Source organism: Mesitornis unicolor, unplaced genomic scaffold (genome assembly GCF_000695765.1).
Source record: "Mesitornis unicolor isolate BGI_N332 unplaced genomic scaffold, ASM69576v1 scaffold6160, whole genome shotgun sequence".
Taxonomy (NCBI): domain Eukaryota; kingdom Metazoa; phylum Chordata; class Aves; order Mesitornithiformes; family Mesitornithidae; genus Mesitornis; species Mesitornis unicolor.
The window spans coordinates 15,068-33,175 of record NW_010160159.1 but is presented as its reverse complement, the minus strand read 5'-3'; the positions used below and the strand labels follow the sequence as shown (position 1 = coordinate 33,175).

Genomic DNA, 18,108 nt, shown 5'->3' with positions numbered 1-18,108 from the left:
ATCAGTGGAGCTTCTGGCCCTGGGAGCAGCCATTTTGCAAGAGCTCCGCAGCAGTTGTTACCTGGCAACAGTATACGAAATTTCAGTTTTGAAAACCAGTGAAAATTTCAGGCGAGGATTTTGCTGAGACAGGAGGCTTCAACTTTGGTGTGTTGATGTGTAAGCGCAGACGGACTGGGCTTGCTCCCCGATGGGGATCATCAACTATTTACCTTGCTAGTGAAATAGTGAGAAGAGTCTCCTTCGTCCAGTTACATCTGTCCCCTTCTAAAAGCCTTCAGAAGGCTTGGAGGCCACCAGGTAACTTGTGCTAGGCCAAATAGATGAAGTCAGGGCACCTGCACTCCTCAAAGCAGAGCTGAAGCTCTGAATAAATAGTTGCTTTACGCAGAACTTGAGTGCTGTAAGCTTCTATGTGACTGCTTGACCAAGGGAAAAATACGAGAGTCCCATAGGCACAGCTGCACAGTTTGGTAGCTCAGTTATTTAAACACCTGGACTTTGAGGTCAGGGCTCAGTCAGAAGCCAGTTGTGGAAAGTAGCAAATATTTCCAGCCAGCCCCAAAGGTTGCAGCTTAACCACTGTGTTGCTGGACTTCAGAGATCTCTCTGCAGGCACGAGGGTTAGAAATGATCCTTCAAGAGCCCTGGCACTTGATTCCGGAAATCTGAATTACCAGTTTAGTCTTTCTGATCCAGTACTATTTGCACTGTGAATCTGGTAAGTTCCTTGTACTGGTTCTTTGGTGTTTTTCTGGTCTGCTGATATTGCTTGTATAAGAAAAGAGCTACGGCTTCACTCATTTGTGTGGAGATAAGTTTTTTACATGGGAAGTCTCTTACACGTCCTTTTCGGAAAAGAATACTTTTCCCAACCACTTCAGCACATTCTGCTTGATAGACCAGTAGAACCTGGCAAAAAACCATCTGGAGTTAGTGTATTTCGCACAGTACAACTTCTTTTAAATGAATGTTGTGTACAGTTGGTCATGCTTTTCCCTAGGTTCAGTGAACGAGAACCAGAGACCATCAAATTCGTACAACGGAGACCTGAATGGACTGCTGGTGCCTGATCCCATCGTGACTGGAGATGGACCTTCTTTGTCTAAGCCAGTGCATCGCAGCATTTCTCTGGGAGCCCTGCAGGAGAAGCAAGTCATGTAAGTTTTGTCAAAGAAAGGCTGAGGGTGAATAGAAACCACATAAAAATAGTTCTGGTGAGCCTGGACAGGCATACAGGGAATCTGACAGTGAGTTTTACGTTGGGTTCAGGTGGCTGTCGTGAGTCCATGCTGTTGGTCAGAGCTTTTGTAGCTTTTGTGAGGCTGTTGCATGGAGCCAGCCCTCCTTGCAGCCAAGGGACTGAGCTGTTTAGAGAGAAGGGGACCAGGACTGGTCGCAGAGCAGACATTGCAAGTGAGGGTGGAGGTAAATTAGCAGGGTGCTGGGTGAACCTCGGTGTTCTCATGTAGACCTCCAGCTGGACTCTTTCAGGGACCCAAGTTACCCGAGAGGTGACTTATACCAGTTAGCAGTGCAGTAGACCTTGCACTTGTCAAAGTATTTCTCTCCACTTAACTTAAAACCAGGACAAATGCTCCTGAGCTGGTTTTCTAACTCTTTGCTGAGTTCTGCAAATACATCAGTGTGGTTTGGACAGTACGTGTGCTTTTACTGCTTACGTGCAAGAGGACATATAGGTTACTTTGGTTTTGTCCAACTACAAATCTACACCGGTCTAATTAGCGTAATGCTTGGCTTATGTGTGCTGACTCTTTCAGCTCATGTAAATAGCTTTTGTTTGGGTTCTCTGGTCATAGTTTTGAGAGAGGATGCTGTGAGAACCATGAGCAGCATGTGCTGCTGTTGGGGAGATTCAGTTGGTTGTCTTTGGTCTCTTTGCACCTTCCAATGTTGGGTGGTAGTCAAGGCTACTTTAACCAAAGGTAGGTCTGTGCTCCCTTCAAATAGACTGGAGGTTTTTAAGCTGAACTAACCAGATGTTTGGTGCTCTCAAACCTGTGACACATAGGGAAGGGAGAGATCCTTAACTGAAAGTAGCTTCTGTTCTCAGTTGTTCAGCTCAAACCATTTAGAATGCACAGATACTGCTTCTGCATTGCTGTTAAAATTATGAATAGCAAATACCTGACCCCTGTTTTATTTCTGTGAGTCCTGTCTGAGTTTTTTTTTTCCTTTGTTTTTCTTAAAAGCTGCCTTTCTGGTGATGACAGCTCCACTTGTGTAGTGATATCTGCTAAAGATGTGGAGATAGTGGCCAGCAGTGATTCCAGCATCACCAGTAAGGCCAGAGGGAGTAACAAGGTAAGGAGCAAGAGAAAGGATGGTTCTGTCTCTTTTTCAGTCGCATCAGCTGATACGTGAATATTTTAAACAGAAGTTGCTATCTTCTATCCTGTATTGTAGGAGCTTGTAATTAGGTAAAAGTTTTTCAAAGAGCTTAACAAAGGTGAAAAAAAATTGGAGCAGTATCTTGTAGCTGATTGTTACTGTTATTCCAGAGTCTGGCCACATTATCCTCTAATTTTCAGGAATAAGTCTGCGATCTAAGCTGTAGGTTCTTGGGAAGGTGCCTGTCCCTCCCAGACAAGTTTTTTTCTGATTGTTTCTTCACTGGAAGGTCCTCGCTATGGAGGGAGGGTTACTCTTGAGGGCTCCAACCAGCTGCAGAATAACCAATGTGCTGAGTAGGGCTGTAGCAGAGGACTAGGACATGCTCAGAATAAATGCTTGTAATTAGGAGAGAGAACTCTGGTCTTGATCCTCCCAGGACTTTCCCATATTATATCATTTTGTTTCTTGATATACAATGAATTAAGGGATCTCAGAGAACGTAAATAAATACTGTACCATGTTCTGGCTGCCTTTCATGGGTGATACTGAAGATAAAAATGAAAGAGAGGATCACAGCCATAACTTCTGCAGTATTTTTTAATCCATGTTTCCAGAGGCTATGCTTGCCAAATAAGACCAGGACTCCTGGTTTCTTGGAAAGCAGTATTGAAACTAAAAAGCAAGTGCCCATGCGGTAAATGTGTTTCTATATTTCAAAAAAGTTTCCAAGAACTGGGAATCCAGGCTCAGTGCTAATAAAGAAGTGAAGGCTGCTTTGCTGCTCTTGCAGGGTTGAGTGTTGTTCTGCAGCATGACACATTCAGGGAGTTGCATTCCTTCTTGCAATGGAAGGAAATACTCACCCGCCTCCAGAACTTTGAATGTTCAGGGCTCTGCTGAGCTGGTATTAAATATGCAATTCTTCCTACCAACCACTTCTTCTAACAGTTTCCTATTAAGCATTACAGATCTTCCTTGAAGGAAATAATGTATTTGGCAAGTTTGTTCCAGGAAAAAGGTAATTCCAGAAACTTCTGATATTTTGTCGTCTTTCTCTTGAGCAGGTGAAAATACAGCCCGTTGCTAGATATGACTGGGAGCAGAAATACTATTATGGCAATCTGATAGCTGTTTCAAACTCTTACCTGGCTTATGCCATTAGAGGTGAGATACCGTCTTGTCTTATATGTCATTTGTATTCTTTTGCTGTCTGTCTCTCTAAGAGAGGCAAAGTTTAGATCAGAAGAAAGTGACTGGCAATAATTGAAACGCTTCTTGGAATACCAAGATGAGGGTGCTGTTGTAGTGGGAATATAAGTGAAGCTGGAGCTACAGAGGAGGGAAGGGTTGGTGGTGTGGGAGAGTTTCCACTGAGAAGGAAAGCTTTTCTAAAGTTAGAAATAAAACAAAGAGAAGGACTCAGTGGGGATGGAAGAAGAGTTGAAGGATTACATTGGTTTCACTGGACAGTAAGCTGATGTTCAGATTACTCCTCTAATTAAACATTTCTGCAGTAAACAAGCTTCTCTGTAGCTAAGCACAGAAACAGCCTCGTGGTAATTTGAGCAGATAAATGTTTGATGGATTTGCTTACACAGATTTAGAGCCGAGTTTAAGGCTAAATTTAGAGGAGTCACAGAGCAATGCAGATGCAGTGTATTTTGCAGTAGGAAGGGAGAGAAAAGAAGAACGCAGGGAAAGATTGTTTGACAGCATATGTGAAACAAATGAACTTGGTCATCTGCAGTATCTCTGCTCTCATATAACCACACAGTGTCTGGGGCTCTGTCAGGTCTTCCCTTTCTTAGTTCTAGCACCTGTCAGTTTCTCGCCTTGGATGAATTCTACTACCCTGCTTCAGTGTTTTTTTCCTAGCTGAGGTTATTTTACAGCAGCTCTAGGGTGTCCCTCCCTTTTTTAAAGTATTAAAGCTTAAGTGCAGTAACATTATGAAAAGCTGAGTGATCTGCTAGGGCTGGCTTGGGCGTCAAGAAGTGCAAACGGTATGATCTCCACAACACTGCCTGCATTATAATGATGCTTGTCTGAAATTGGGAAGTTGGAAACTTTGCTTGGTATGTACATGCTGTAAAGCGTGCTCTTTTCAGTCAGACAAGGCAAAAAGCAGTGCTCTTTGCCAGGTGACACTTTATGCTTTTTAAATTCCCCTTACAGAAGATCTATTTGAGTTACCTGCCTCTCAATGACTTCTTTGCTCCAGTTACTGAAGATGAAATTGCAATTAAAATTAATTCACTGTCACTGGAAGTTTGGTAGCTTTGCCATGAGCATGGGATAAAGATTTAGGACTTACATTTAATGAAGGCATTTTTCATTAGAATAATCCTGGGAATCATTAGAAGTCAACTTCTGTTGACTTTTTAAGTAGAGCAACTCTAGAATTTGAGGTGCTTAAGAAATTGTAGAAGGTGAATTAAGCTGCCTCTTACAAGGCAGACAAAGTACTTCTTGATGCTGCCATCCCAGTCTTCTGCAGCACAGCTGAAAAGTGCAGTGAATATTTGTGCATGTGCCCCTGGGTCTTGGAGGGGCTTGTTAATATGGTACCAATTGATGTGAGTTTTCAGTGCTGGAAATGCTGATGGCTGGAAGCAAAAGCAAACCTGTGGGAAGACCACACAGATAAATGGTGACTTCTCCCTCTGTCTTTTCTGCAGCTGCCAGTAATGGCTCTGCTATGGTGCGAGTGTTGAGCGTCAGCACTGCTGAGCGGACCTTGCTGAAAGGATTCACGGGCGGTGTGGCAGACCTGGCTTTTGCTCATCTCAACTCCAACCAGCTGGCGTGCCTGGATGAGGCTGGCAACCTTTTTGTCTGGCGCCTGGCCATGGATAAAGAGAAAATCCAGTATCTTTTCAAAATACACCTCCTAACAGTGTTTGTGTAATGGTTAGATGTGAATGCAGCCTCAAAACTGCAACCTATTTCATAGCCTTTTCATAATAGCAGCTTGCAGGGGGAGGATCAATAGTTCTGCCCTTTCCAGAGCATCAAATCAGTCAACATGTCCCTGTATTCAGCACAATCATTACTTGAAACTGCATGTATCTTGAAATTCTAGGAGTGACACCTCATGGCTCCTTCTGGTCCAAGCAAAAGTAGTCAGCGGGAAGTGCCAGGCTGTTACCTGGACAGTGTTACCTTGACCACATGACAAAGCTTTTACTCACATTTGTCTGGTTCTAGCTCTTTTCCTTAGCTATGTTTCTAGGGAAGAGTGTGTAATATCTTCCTTCCAAACCTGTCACCCTTGTTCTTTTGGTGGCCCTGAAATTTATTTTCAGTGTTTGATTCATTGCCCTAAATCTTTTTCTTTTAATTGCTGAGAGTGACTGCTCAGTGTTTTTGGGAAGCACGTCAGTCTGCAGGATGCGTTGTCTTAGGTTGTGGCTTCTTAGTTGTAACTGTGTACCATTGTTTCAAAAGCAGCTGGGGCAAACATGGTGGTGGTTGTTTTACCTGATTTGTAAGACTGGAGCAGAGTCCTCAGCCTGGAGCAATGTGGTAGCTTTTATGTCTTTCTGTGGTGGTGGTGTTGCAGTGCTAGCTGAAATAATTTCATCTGTCCATCAGCAGTTGCACGGTTTGCATGTTCAGATGTGGCTGTGTGCTCCTGTTGTCCTTATCCTGTCCTTGTCTGCAGCCTGCAAGAGGAAAATTAGGAGACTCTAATAACTTTTGTAAGTTTAACCTCTTCTGCCAGTGAAGAAACACTAGCTTGCCGCCTTGCAGAATCCTTTTACTGGATATATTTTTGAATCTCAATGATCCCAAAAGTCTTAAGTAGGATTTACCAGAGGACCAAGCCTGAATGAGTTATTGCTGAGTGTCAGTAGCACAGTCAGAATGTTGTGTTTCTTAACCGTGGTGATCAGAGAGGAGATCTTGGTCAACATCAAGCGACCTGACAATACCCCATTGAACACCTCTCGAAGAATCATCTGGTGCCCTTTCATCCCAGATGATAATGAGGAGAGCGGTGAAGAGGGAAGTCAGACATTGGCGTTGTTGCATGAGGACAGGGTAAGGAAACCTTGCATTTGAAACATTGTCCCTTATTATCGTTAGAGGGAGAGAATCTAGTGAAGGACAGAGCCGATATGGTTGGAGTTGTAAAGGCTCCTGTCTGGGCTGTGCTTGGGATCCTGCTGTAATATGAGATGTGGGGATTCCTCTTGTCCAAGGAGAGGTCTTGCTAATCTTTCTCTGGAACTCTGGAGGAAAGAAAGTGGGAACTTCTGCTCACCATCAAATAGCAGGACCAGTAGAAACAATATGGAGTGCCAGAGGCATCACTTATCTGCTCAGGCTGAGCTAGCTCTTAGGGAAGAGGGCTTGGTGAGCAGCAACTACAACTGCCAAGAGCAGTTCCCTGTACTTACATGTGGCTGGGTGCCAGAAAAGCATCTGTTGGCCAAATTGGATGGAAATGGGAAGGTTTATGTCATGTACTTGCTGTTGGGCTGATATGCCAGGATACAAGATAAAAGAAATTCTTCACTGGATCAGACCAGTAGTGGTAGAATAAATCTTTGTGCCCACATGTTTGTTTTCCAGGCAGAGGTGTGGGATTTGGACATTATCCGAACGAACAACAGCTCCTGGCCAGTGGAAGTGCCTAGCATCAAAGAAGGCTTCATCGTAGTGAAAGGCCACAGCACGGTATAAACCTGTTTTATTTTCTTTACCGCCATTGCATGGATGATTGCTACAGATAACTTAGGTTCTCTTTGGGTTATCATGTCTCAAAAGCTGTAGTTCTTAGGACAGTTTGCTGTAAAAAAAAGAGTTTCTTACCCTTCCTGGCTGTCTGGAAGAGCAGATTGTTAATTATTATTACAAACAAAGAAAAGTCCTGTCAGTTCTTCTGTGAAAGGGTAAGTTGTCTGGTGACATGTCTGTTAGAAATCACTCTGACCTCCTGTACTGTCAGACTGCTAGTCAAATTCGTGTTTGAAGAGAGTACTCTTCCTATAAAATGAAAAGCTATAAAATGACTTTTCTGTCTCTCTTTTTCCCCCTCTGTTTAGTGCCTGAGCGAGGGAGCACTTTCTCCAGATGGAACTGTGTTGGCCACAGCAAGCCATGATGGTTTTGTCAAATTCTGGCAGATCTATATTGAGGGACAGGACGAGCCAAGGTAACTGGAGAATTAAGAAATGAAAGATCTCGGAATAGGGAGCAGCATTTTCTCTGTGAGAATTTCCTTGTTACAGAATCACCTGCAATGGTCATTCTCAGGACATTATAAAGATACAGGGTGAATGTTTATGAAGTGATTTGTTGCTGAAGAGCTGTGTCACCGAGTATTGCACAAGGTTTGGTGAACTTATGAAAAAAGCAGAGAGCTGTGTCTGGAAGCAGGAGTTCTGTGCCTTGCATAGGCTGTAGCCAGACTCTTGCACTGTACCTGTAAATGCAGAAAGCTGCTCTGAGCTGCTCCTCTCACTGTGAACTTGTTATGTATTGTACCTTTGTTAAGACAACTAACCAAATAGCAACATGTGAGATAGAGATATATATATCTGTATGTATATGTATATATGTTTATTTTTTGGTCACAATCCATGGCTGTGTGGGCTGTGATCTCCTTATTTTATATAAGCCTGTAAACAGGTACAAGCTGATAACACTTGGTGGCTGCTGACTTAATGCTGTCTTTGGACAAGGGATAATGTGTTTAGCATTTACCTTTTATCTTCCTCGTTTACCACTCCCTGCACGCTTGGATCTTTTCTCTGATTCTTTCCTAGGTGTCTTCATGAGTGGAAACCCCATGATGGTAGACCTCTTTCCTGCCTGCTCTTCTGTGACAACCATAAAAAACAAGACCCAGAGTAAGTCCCCAATCCTGTACTTGAAGTGTGAAAGTTTAGTAATGTCTTTAACTCTGCTTTTCAAGGGTTCCTTGTAACTGCATTGTACTTGTAAAAATTTGGCTTTGTGGCAGATTCGAGTCTTGTCCTCTTTTTAGTCAGTTTCCTAGTGCTGAAGAAATATATAAGGCTCTAAAGCACAGCCTAAAGTGACGAATTCTAGTGTCAATTCCATGAAAGTATTGAAAATTCTAAATCGATAGTGCTTTCAGGTTTGTGGTATGGTCAGTTTTAACTGAATAGCTTTTTAAAATCGTTATTCTTTCTAATGTCAGTTGTGGCCCTCAGGTTCTTGAGAGCTATAGTGATTTATAATCTGCCTCAGAAGTTAAATTTTCTTGGAACTTTAAGACACAATTGGGCAAAATCAGCTGTGGGCAGCTTGTGAGGATCTTTTCTGTGAAATGTTTCTATGGGGAGGACTAGATCTTCTTTAAGAGAACTTAATTCTGTTGTGCCTGCAGGGTTCCCTTCTGGAGATTTCTCATCACAGGAGCAGATCAGAACAGAGAACTGAAGATGTGGTGCACTGTGTCTTGGACCTGTCTGCAAACTGTCCGGTAGGTGTTGATATGCCAACTCCCGGAAGGGTCAGATTTACTTTGAGCTCTCAGTTTCCAGGTATACTTAAGCTGCAAAGGTGATCCTTGATCTCCAATGGAGTCTACTCGAGCCCCAGTTAGAGCCACCTTCTTTGCCAGTCTGACCTATCTGTTGAAAGCTGTCAGGCCTGTGACAGACTGTCAGGCCAAGCTTTGGCAAGGCAAGGGAAGTTGATACTTTTATACATTGTCCTTGGTGTTACCAAGACCTGTTGTCTTTGCTTTGGTCTGTACAGCATAGACATACCTGTAGCATGCAGAGAGGCATTCCAAAATTGCACTCCTTGAGAGCTTTCTTATGTAAAATTACTTTATCTTCAATAACCAATCTAGGTTCTCTTCTTCTTACTGCTTTTTCTGATATAAGTACGAGAGGTTGTATGTTGACAGAGCTTCAGCTCCAGAAGTTCAAATTCCACTTTAGTCCCTCTCTTCACTCAACTTATGTTCCTTGGTTTTACTTTTCTGCTGGTGGATCGTGGCCTCTGTGATCACATGTATGTGTAAAGCCACTTCTGAATTGGCATACAGCTGTGTGCTGCTTTTTCCAGCTATGCTACAGAAAGTCCAAAACCTCTAGAAGGGTTTAGTTTGAATTTTTGTTTTCAAATCTGTAGCATTGGCTCTTGTCCTCCTATGAATGTGGAACGTGTTAAGTAATGACAAACTGTCATCTTTTATTTATGTGTTCAGAATCTGTATCTAAATCCTATTCTGTGATCTCACTGCTGGTCTGTAAGTTGAATTCAGCACTGATTTCTGCAATGGTGTTTTTGCTCTAGTGGGTGGTTGATCTGTAATATAGCTGTGAACTCATTAAGATGGCTGGGTTTCTTAACTAATGCAGTTTCATAGCAGTCACTCTGGTTGTGCTAATCTGTCTTGCTTTCTGCCCTACCCTCCCCTCTTGTTTGTGGATCTAGCTTTTCTCCTGACATCTTCAGTTCCATGAGTATTCTTCCCAGCCTGAAAGTTTGCTTGGACCTCTCCGCTGAATACCTGATTCTGAGTGATGTGCAGAGAAAAGTAGGTGGTTCCTTTTATTGCTGGCTGTGTACGTAATGGGGACAGAAGGAGAAATGGCCACCTGAGTGGCTGGTTCTGCCGCTAGGTCTAAGATTTATGCATTAATCACTAAAAATACTGAGATTTGCCTCAGCTATTTCACCACAAGATGACAAATGATAACAATTCAGCTAATTAATTCTGAGAAGCCCTAAGTATTATTCCCTACCCTAAAGTAAAGCTCTCATTTGGAGGCACCTGTGTCTGGCACAGTAGGATTGAGTTCCTGATCAACGTTGATTCAGATAGGAGTGTGCTTACTGTGGTTCCCTTGGGTGTTCTGTTTCAAATTTAAATGGCCCAGGCTTTATTCCTCATGTTATTCACATTGTTTCAAATCTAATTCAAGTGCTAGGCTTTGTAGTCCACACACAGATATGCATGGTCTGCTCTGAAAGCCCAGTGACTTGCTCTGTCTTGATTCTTCCAGGTCTTGTATGTGATGGAGCTGATGCAGAACCAGGAGGAGGGAAAAGCTTACTTCAGCTCCATCTCCGAGTTCCTCCTTACCCATCCGGTCCTAAGCTTTGGCATCCAGGCAGTGAGCCGCTGCCGGTTAAGGCACACTGAAGTGCTCCCAGCGGAAGAGGAAAATGACAACTTGAGTGTAGGTAGGTGACAAAGAGAACTTGGCTGCTGTGAGATCAGGATTTCTTTCCTGGCTAATTACGGCTTTCTCATGAAAGGCCGGCTCTCTTCTTCTCACAGTCTGTGTGAAATACATCCTGTGCAGCTAAGAGTACTTCATGGAAGCACTGTACAGCTGTTTACGAGGGACCTCTGAAAGTCTCTGGTCCAACCTGCTGCTCGAAGCAGGACTATTGCCCATGATAAATCAGGTCACCTATGGCTTCATCTAGCTGCGTGTTTAAGGTCCCCAAACATATCACCTGTGGCTCTGCTCTGGTATCCTGTCTCAAGGCTGCGCCCCTTCCTTATGAAAATGTATTCCTAATACCAAACCTGACCCCCCCAACCCAGGTTGCAGCCATTGCCCCTTACCATGCAGAAACTCCACTGAGATGTTTGTTATTAAAAAACAAAACTAAACAATATTCCAGGGCTGTGTGGGCTGGAGACAGTGCAAGTGATGCTTTGGTTAAGGTGCAAGATTAGCTACTCAGTATCTGAGCCATGATGCTTTTGCGATTACATAGCCTCCCTGCTGCCAGCAGAATGCAGGGACAGCATCCTCTGGAAGCTTAGGACTGAGTCTCCCTCTAGCACTGTTTAATGCAGGCTCACAGGAGCACAAGAGTTCCTGGAAGAACTGGCAGGGTGTATTTCTGTGTCTGCTTGTCTGAGCAAACTGTGTAATTAAACATTAGAGGTCTGAGAAACCAATTTGTTGCATCTGAATCATACTGACTGTGCTGTGATAGATGTGAGGGCAGTATGCAATCTGAGTTGAAGGAAGAGGTGAGATTCTTCTCCATTGTGTCTGGAAGGGATATTGCCAAGCTATAAACCTCTTGTACATAATTATAGTTAATTTGTGTTAGTGGCATTGCTCTGAAATGCAGAAGTAAAAATGAGAGATACTTGTAGCATGTCAGGAACAGACTGACACTGAAACTTCAGGTTCCTGCTTGGTGCTCAGATAATTAGGACAATTTGCATAGGAATGCCTAATATTTTTTAGGGGGAGTTAGGTTTATCTTTTCTACTCAGCCTCCCTAGCATTGTTAGCAGTGAGACTGATACAGGTGTTGAGTGACTGTTGTCAGTGCTGGCTGATGAGATGTTACTGGTTGTTTACAGCCAGGAAGGATGGTTGAGCCCTAGTCTGAATTTCTGTATGATATAAGCTAGTGTGTGTCTCTTAAAATGTATCTAACCAGTCACTTCAACAGCCAGAACAAATTGCTGGCAGTTCCAGACCATAGCTTCCTGCTCTTTACCTACCTATCTTATTTTTTTCTGTTCCTTGAAGCTTATTTGACTGGATCAGAGCAAATTTGATTGCTCTCACACTGAAAAGTAAAGGGAGTGTAGGATACATTTTCCCTTAACAGTGTGAATCTACCTCAGAAGTGTAGAGGAGATAAAAGCTGTATCGTGCTGGTTCTCTGCTGCTGGTTCATCTCCTATGATATTTTTCTATTACTTTGTTTGCAGTTTCCATCCAACTTCATGTTTTACTTTTGTCTTGCTTCCAGAAGGTGCTCAGGGAGCCGGGGCTGTTGAATCAGCAGCAGGCGTACTGATAAAACTCTTCTGTGTGCACACCAAGTGAGTATGCCTAGCAGCTATGGTCGCCCTAATCCTGCACTGACCTGTAGAAATTCAACTTGCCAATTCCTTTTGCTCATAACAAAAGCTGGACCCAGAGAAACAGCCCTGCATGGTCCTGTGGCAAGCTTGTATTTTTGTCACCATAAGTATGTGGTGGCTGAAGAGTTGTGCTTATGTGTAAGTGCTGGGGAACATCTCTTGAATGGGTACCAGAATGGGTGACACAGCTGAATGAGGATCAGCTTCGCTCCTTCTGTCACAGGCAGAAAAGGCTAATCGTGCTCCAAGGAAAGCAGTTCTGTGAAGAGGAATCTTCCAAGCATTAGATGTCTCTTGGTGATTCATAAACTAATCAGAGATGCCTGGCTTTGTGGTGTTTTTTTTTCCAGGGCACTACAGGATGTGCAGATTAGATTTCAGCCTCTTCATAGCCCTGACATGAGCGCTTCCATGCCTTCCCATGGATCCCATGAAGAATTTGGTGAGCATTTGTATTCAATCAATCTTCAGTGTTGCTGAGCCTTTAAAGGTTGTTGGTGAGGGGACAGCAGAAGGGCAGCTTTGTAATGGAGTGGCATTATTGTGTAAAGGGTTCTGAAAATGGACTAGCTGTGAAGCAGACCACTTGATTAGAGCCCAGTGTGAGTATGGAGCATGGAGATGTGTTAGGCTAGGAGCACTAATGCTTTGTGCATGCTTGAATTCACCTTGATAGGTATTTAGCACTTGTGCCAGAAACTTGATGTTTGTCTCTTGTCAGGCAGAAGGGATTACAGTGACACCAGAGCTTTGAGAGTAGAGGGGACTGCACTGTGTGTAGTGTGCTCTTTCAGTTCATTCACCACTCTGGGATGTGACTCTTAAACTGGCCTTGCACTTAGGGAAGAAGAAAGGACGCTTGGATAGTTCTTGTTATCAAAGCCTGATAACATCCACTGTTTAGCCTACAAGAAGTAAGGGTAGCACAGGATTTGCCTTGCCTTAGCTTTCATTAAGATGTTGCAGGGTCTTTGCTTGTTCTTGAGGAATCCAGTATGGCAGACAGTGCTGTTAGTTCAAACTTTGTGGAATTAAAGCTTCAGCTTTTGGGGGAATTTCCTTTAAATTAGTTTGTATTTCTCCCTTGGAAGCCTTTCCAGACCACATGGCTGATCTAAGCACAGAAGGGCTGGGATCTGAAAAAGGATCGGTGCATGGCTCTCAACCAGACCTGCGGCGCATTGCTGATCTGCCTGTACCAGCAGACTTTCTGTCTCTCTCAAATGATGCCAAACCTAAGCTGATGACTCCAGATGCATTCATGACACCAAGTGCATCTCTTCAACAGGTAACCAGAGGAAAGCGCTGTTATTGGTGTTACAAGGGATAGGTTTGGATTTTGATACTTTTGGGTATTTTTTCTAGGTAGTAGTGACCGATAGGCTAAAGTAGCTGAATGAGAGCACACAGCAAACTCTGCCTCTAATCAAACAGTAAAGACATGATGGCACATGTAAAATGCTAAGCCTGGCATAAGGTTGTGCTATGAGTGAGCGAGTGCTGCGAGTGCTGTGTTTAGCTACAAAACTGCTGATGAGCTGTGTTGTGTAGAAATACAGGTTTGCTAAATAACTGTATCTAAGCTGGGAGACTGGTTTACGCATATTATTTGGGGTTGTGATATAACTGAAAATACGCCATATCTGCATATGCTCTCTGATGGGATCCTGTGGCAATGCATGTCTGAAATGGTCAGGTAGGAAGGTGGGACTGTAACATCTTCTGCATGACTTGGCGATCCAGTAGCTCAGTGGGTGGTTTGGATTTTTTTTAATCTAACACAGCAGGCCTTAACTTGTACAGAGGACAAGACTTTTGTGCTTGCTCCAAGGCTTTCAGTATCAAGAAGCATGTGACACATTCCTCAGGATTCAGTGACATCTGCAAAGGATAGTGAAGTGTCTTGGTGAAGAGCCATAAGCAAGCGTTTGCTCCTCAGTGGAGCTCTAATGAAGCAGTCAGAAAACACAGAATTCCTCTTAGTGCTCTGTCACATGTGCACTGCCTGCAGTGCTGCACCATGCACTGTTGGGTCCTGCCACATATTTCTAGAGAAAATGTGGTTGTCACCACAGCTTGAATGTGTACTGAAGGGGCCTGGATGAGGATTGGCAGTGCATGGAGATGTGCAGAAATGGAGTCTGTGCCGAGTTGACTGACGAGAGAGAACCATCCCAGCGACAACTCAGGAAGTCAAGAATAAATTAAACTCTTCCTAGAGGTTTTGATGTTGCTAGCAAAGTTGCTGAGTGTGGCAGCTAATTTTGTGCCTGAGGGTGGGTAGCCTTCCCAATGCAAAAAAGGGGGCAGAGAGAAGTTGTTGATGGGGTGATGGTTGTATTTACCATTTGCCACAAGGAGTGGCTTACTTTTCAGTTTAAACATTGTAGCTGTTCAGTTTAAACCTGTCTTTTCACTGCAACCTATTTCATGGCAGACTCCTTGCTGGCAGCAGCACCCAGGAGCGCTCTAGTGTGGACACAGCCTTGAGTTTAGCTCAGTCTCTGCTTCCTGCCATAAGCCCTTCAAGCATAAGAAGCTTGGCCAAACCAGCTTTCCTGGCTGAATATTTGTGTGCTTATGTTGGTGTTCTCTGTAGGTGTTTCTTGGTAGCCAGAAGCCACAGTGGGGGCCAGCATATCCCACTGTACCCTGCATTGCCAGCCAGCCAGCTGGATGAGCAATATCTCTTCTGCATTGGAGCGTTCTACTTCTACATACTAGCAGTGCAGGACCTAAACCAATACAGACTCTGGCCTCACTAGTGGCAGCACACCTTGACAAGAGCAGTCTAGCTCAAATAACAAAACAGGGATCCAGTGCAGAGCCCTGCAGAATGCCACTTTGTTTTGGCAGAGCAATTGCTCAATAAAAGCAGTCATGGTTTACATTATGAGGATGTACTGGGGGTTGCCTTTGACCAGTACCTGAGCACCCTAGCATTACAGCTTGACCTATTTGTTTTCTGTTCCCTCTTTGGCAAAGACTCTTCAGGAGTTGTTCTGGAGGCAGTGTTCTCGGGTTAAACTCTACTGCTGAACTCTTCTGTCACATCCTCACTGCTGTGTATTTTCTCATAGATCGCTGTATCTCCAGGCAGCAGCGTTAGTTCCCTGACTGCAGTCACAGCCATGAGTAGCACTTCTGTCACGGATACTTCTATGCCCAGGTAAATAGATAATAAACAGATAAAGTATTAAATAACTTGCAGCTGAACTGATACGGTCCTTCAGGGTGGAGCAGAGCTGTAGTGTGTCTTGTAAGAGAGGAGATTGTAACCAGAGTTAGAAACTGGCCTGAGTCCTAGTGTCCCTGTATGGACAACTGTTTACATCTCTGATGCAGCTTGGAGCATGCCTGTTGTCATCCAAGGGGCCAACAATAGTGTTTCAATTGTGCCTCACAGGGATTCTCTTATTCCATCTCAGTTTTGTTGCTTTACATGCTTCTCCCAAAGGGCTGTTGTTGTTTACAGGTAAGAGAACACTGCAGCCACTGAGGAGAGGAAGATAATTGGGACAGTTAGAAAACTTTTACTAGTGTGGAGGTGGGTTGGGCTGCATAACAGGGGAATATTTCACTTCTTGAGGCTGGGAAAACCACAAAGACCTGTGCTGTAGTGTCCTGTGTTTCCGTAAACTCTGTACAGTGTGAACTGAAGACATAACAGTTCTCTCATTGACACCTCAAATTCTAAGAGATTGCAATGCACCTCTTTTCTTATTTTTCTTTGTTTCCACCTGTTATCTCTTTGGGCTGTATGGGGACTAGGAGATGCAAACACTCATTGACAGGGAGTCGCTGTCACTGGAAAGAGCAAAGGCTTGGAGAACACTAGTGAAATTTGGGTTGGGCTCCTCCATTGAGCTGTGGATCCCATCTCCTCACCTCAAGTGTTTGATGCAGATCTGTATCATTAGGTTGCCCTGCTTGATTTGTTTGTCTCTGTTTTCTGCAGGCCATCAGAGGACTTGACTGTGAGCCCCAAGATGCAGCTGGACACCAGCCTCACGCTGAGTAGCAGTAGCAGCAGTCTTCAGACTAGTCCTAGAAGCCATCCAGTTCTTATCCCAGGGCTCTCTGACAAGCTAACACCAAAGGCACCTGTTCCAGTAAGGCTCCAAGTGCTTCTCCTTGTGGGCCAAGGGCCCTCTCTCTATGGGCCTACATAAGCTGCAATTAAACTTGTCTGGATATTAACAGAGCTAGTGTATTCTGTTTGGAAAACACAACTGCTGACACAGATCTGCAGCCATGTTTACCCATGTTAATGGAACTTGACCTGGTATAAAACAGCATGTCTCTGAAAAGTAGAGTCAGCTCTAGCTTGTGCTGTCACTGTTGCTGTGGTTGGAAATGGTTAGCCATTGTGTTAGGAGGTAATGCTACCTGGAAAGGTTTCTTCCTCCTTGCTGGTCTTACGGGTCTGAAACAATCATTACCTAGTTCTAAATTTTTCTTTCCAGGTGTGATGTAAGACAGATTATGACCGAAGTTTGAAATTTAAATAAGCTTTCAGTCCTGGAGATGTTCAGTGTTTAAACTAACTTTTTTTCCCTCAAAGAGAAGGGATCCTGGACCAGAGCAGGGAGGTAGAACTGGTGTGAAAGTGTGTTCAAAACTTGCATTGGCTTAATTCTGTCCTCAGCCCAGCTGAGGGGCCATTACAGGTCCTGGGGCCTTTCTTCCTCTGCTGAACAAAGTGGGAGCACAGGGATCACTGGGGAAAGGATACAGCTGGCTGTTTCCAGAGGTGGTTGGTGTAGCGTACCAGGGGTTTTTAGGGTGTCTCCACATTACCCTGAAGGCTCTTGTTTGATTTTTTTTTTTTTTTTTTTTTTTTTAAATTCAGGTCACACCAGGAAACCCTTCTCTAGCATTGGAACTGCAGGAGGTGGAGCCCTTGGTGGTGCCCCAAGCTTCTCCCACCCGTGAGCGCTCGCCAGATGTCATTTCCTCTGCTTCCACAGCCATGTCCCAAGATATCCCAGAGATTGCTTCTGAGACCTTGCAACGCAGCTTTGCAGCAGCTCCATCTGGGCTCCCTGCGGAGGTGCTGGAGCCCAGTCATCATGCAGACAGTATGGCTTCTGCTGCCTCTGCCTTGCATTTGCTGTCTCCGAGGAACCGGCACAACTCAGAGCACAGCCACCACTCTTTGGACATGCCTCCAGTGGAGGTAGACAGACTGAATGCTCCGTCGTTACTGGAGACTGCTTTAACTCAGGAAAATGCATCTTCTGACAGTGTTGTGAGTCAGCCATGGCCAGCAGCTCCTGACATAACCAGAGAAACCAGGAACAGCATGGCAGACAGGTAATCACTTGGGTTTGTCTCGCTTAGGGCAATTTCTTTGCACTTGCCAAATTGCTAGCTTGGTGAAAAGCCCTTCTGTTGTGATTAAACCGGAGCAGTTCTCCATCCCTCCTTTTTCTTAAAAGATCTGATGATTCAACCTGGTCTGCGTATGCTCTGTCCTGAACTTCTTAGACCACGTCTGACAATTCGTGCTGTTTCATAATCAGCATAAAGGATATCTCTGAAGAAGGTGAAAAGTTTACTTTGCCTTCATGTTCATGTGTTTTTTGAAAGGAATCCATTAGCACGTAATTGACAGGTTTGCTTGTAAGTTAAGTGTCTATCTTCTAGGATTGGCTCTGTGTGGCTAGCATTATAAATAAAGTACTTTAGAAGTCAGGAAATTAATTATAGTGTCTCTGTGGAGCAGCCATGCAGAATGGGGCAACACGACATAGGCCTGCTTACCAGGAGCAAGCCATTGCTCTGGGAGCAGTGCTGATTCATCAAAGAATCAGTGTCCCTGTCTTCTAGTGAGATGGGAAGAGCAAGACGCATCTGGCCTCTCCAGAGTCTGTCTAGGCCAGGGCTGTGTGAACCATGAGTCTGCAAACACC

General features: G+C 44.2%; 1 protein-coding gene across 1 annotated transcript in view; it reads left to right on the top strand.

The window, feature by feature from the left end:
- Window positions 1-1,003: 1,003 nt before the first annotated feature.
- Window positions 1,004-18,108, top strand: part of EDC4 (enhancer of mRNA decapping 4) — a gene marked incomplete at its 5' end in the record, with an annotated part of 31,180 nt that continues 14,075 nt past the window's right edge. Inside the window, 17 exons of the mRNA XM_010189043.1 lie at window positions 1,004-1,160; window positions 2,214-2,325; window positions 3,420-3,519; window positions 5,034-5,223; window positions 6,252-6,399; window positions 6,934-7,038; window positions 7,407-7,516; window positions 8,130-8,213; window positions 8,717-8,812; window positions 9,778-9,880; window positions 10,350-10,530; window positions 12,079-12,151; window positions 12,544-12,635; window positions 13,285-13,481; window positions 15,274-15,362; window positions 16,152-16,317; window positions 17,046-17,509. Of these exons, the coding sequence (XP_010187345.1) occupies window positions 1,004-1,160; window positions 2,214-2,325; window positions 3,420-3,519; window positions 5,034-5,223; window positions 6,252-6,399; window positions 6,934-7,038; window positions 7,407-7,516; window positions 8,130-8,213; window positions 8,717-8,812; window positions 9,778-9,880; window positions 10,350-10,530; window positions 12,079-12,151; window positions 12,544-12,635; window positions 13,285-13,481; window positions 15,274-15,362; window positions 16,152-16,317; window positions 17,046-17,509 (2,467 nt within the window). The remainder of the gene's footprint in view (window positions 1,161-2,213; window positions 2,326-3,419; window positions 3,520-5,033; window positions 5,224-6,251; window positions 6,400-6,933; window positions 7,039-7,406; window positions 7,517-8,129; window positions 8,214-8,716; window positions 8,813-9,777; window positions 9,881-10,349; window positions 10,531-12,078; window positions 12,152-12,543; window positions 12,636-13,284; window positions 13,482-15,273; window positions 15,363-16,151; window positions 16,318-17,045; window positions 17,510-18,108) is intronic.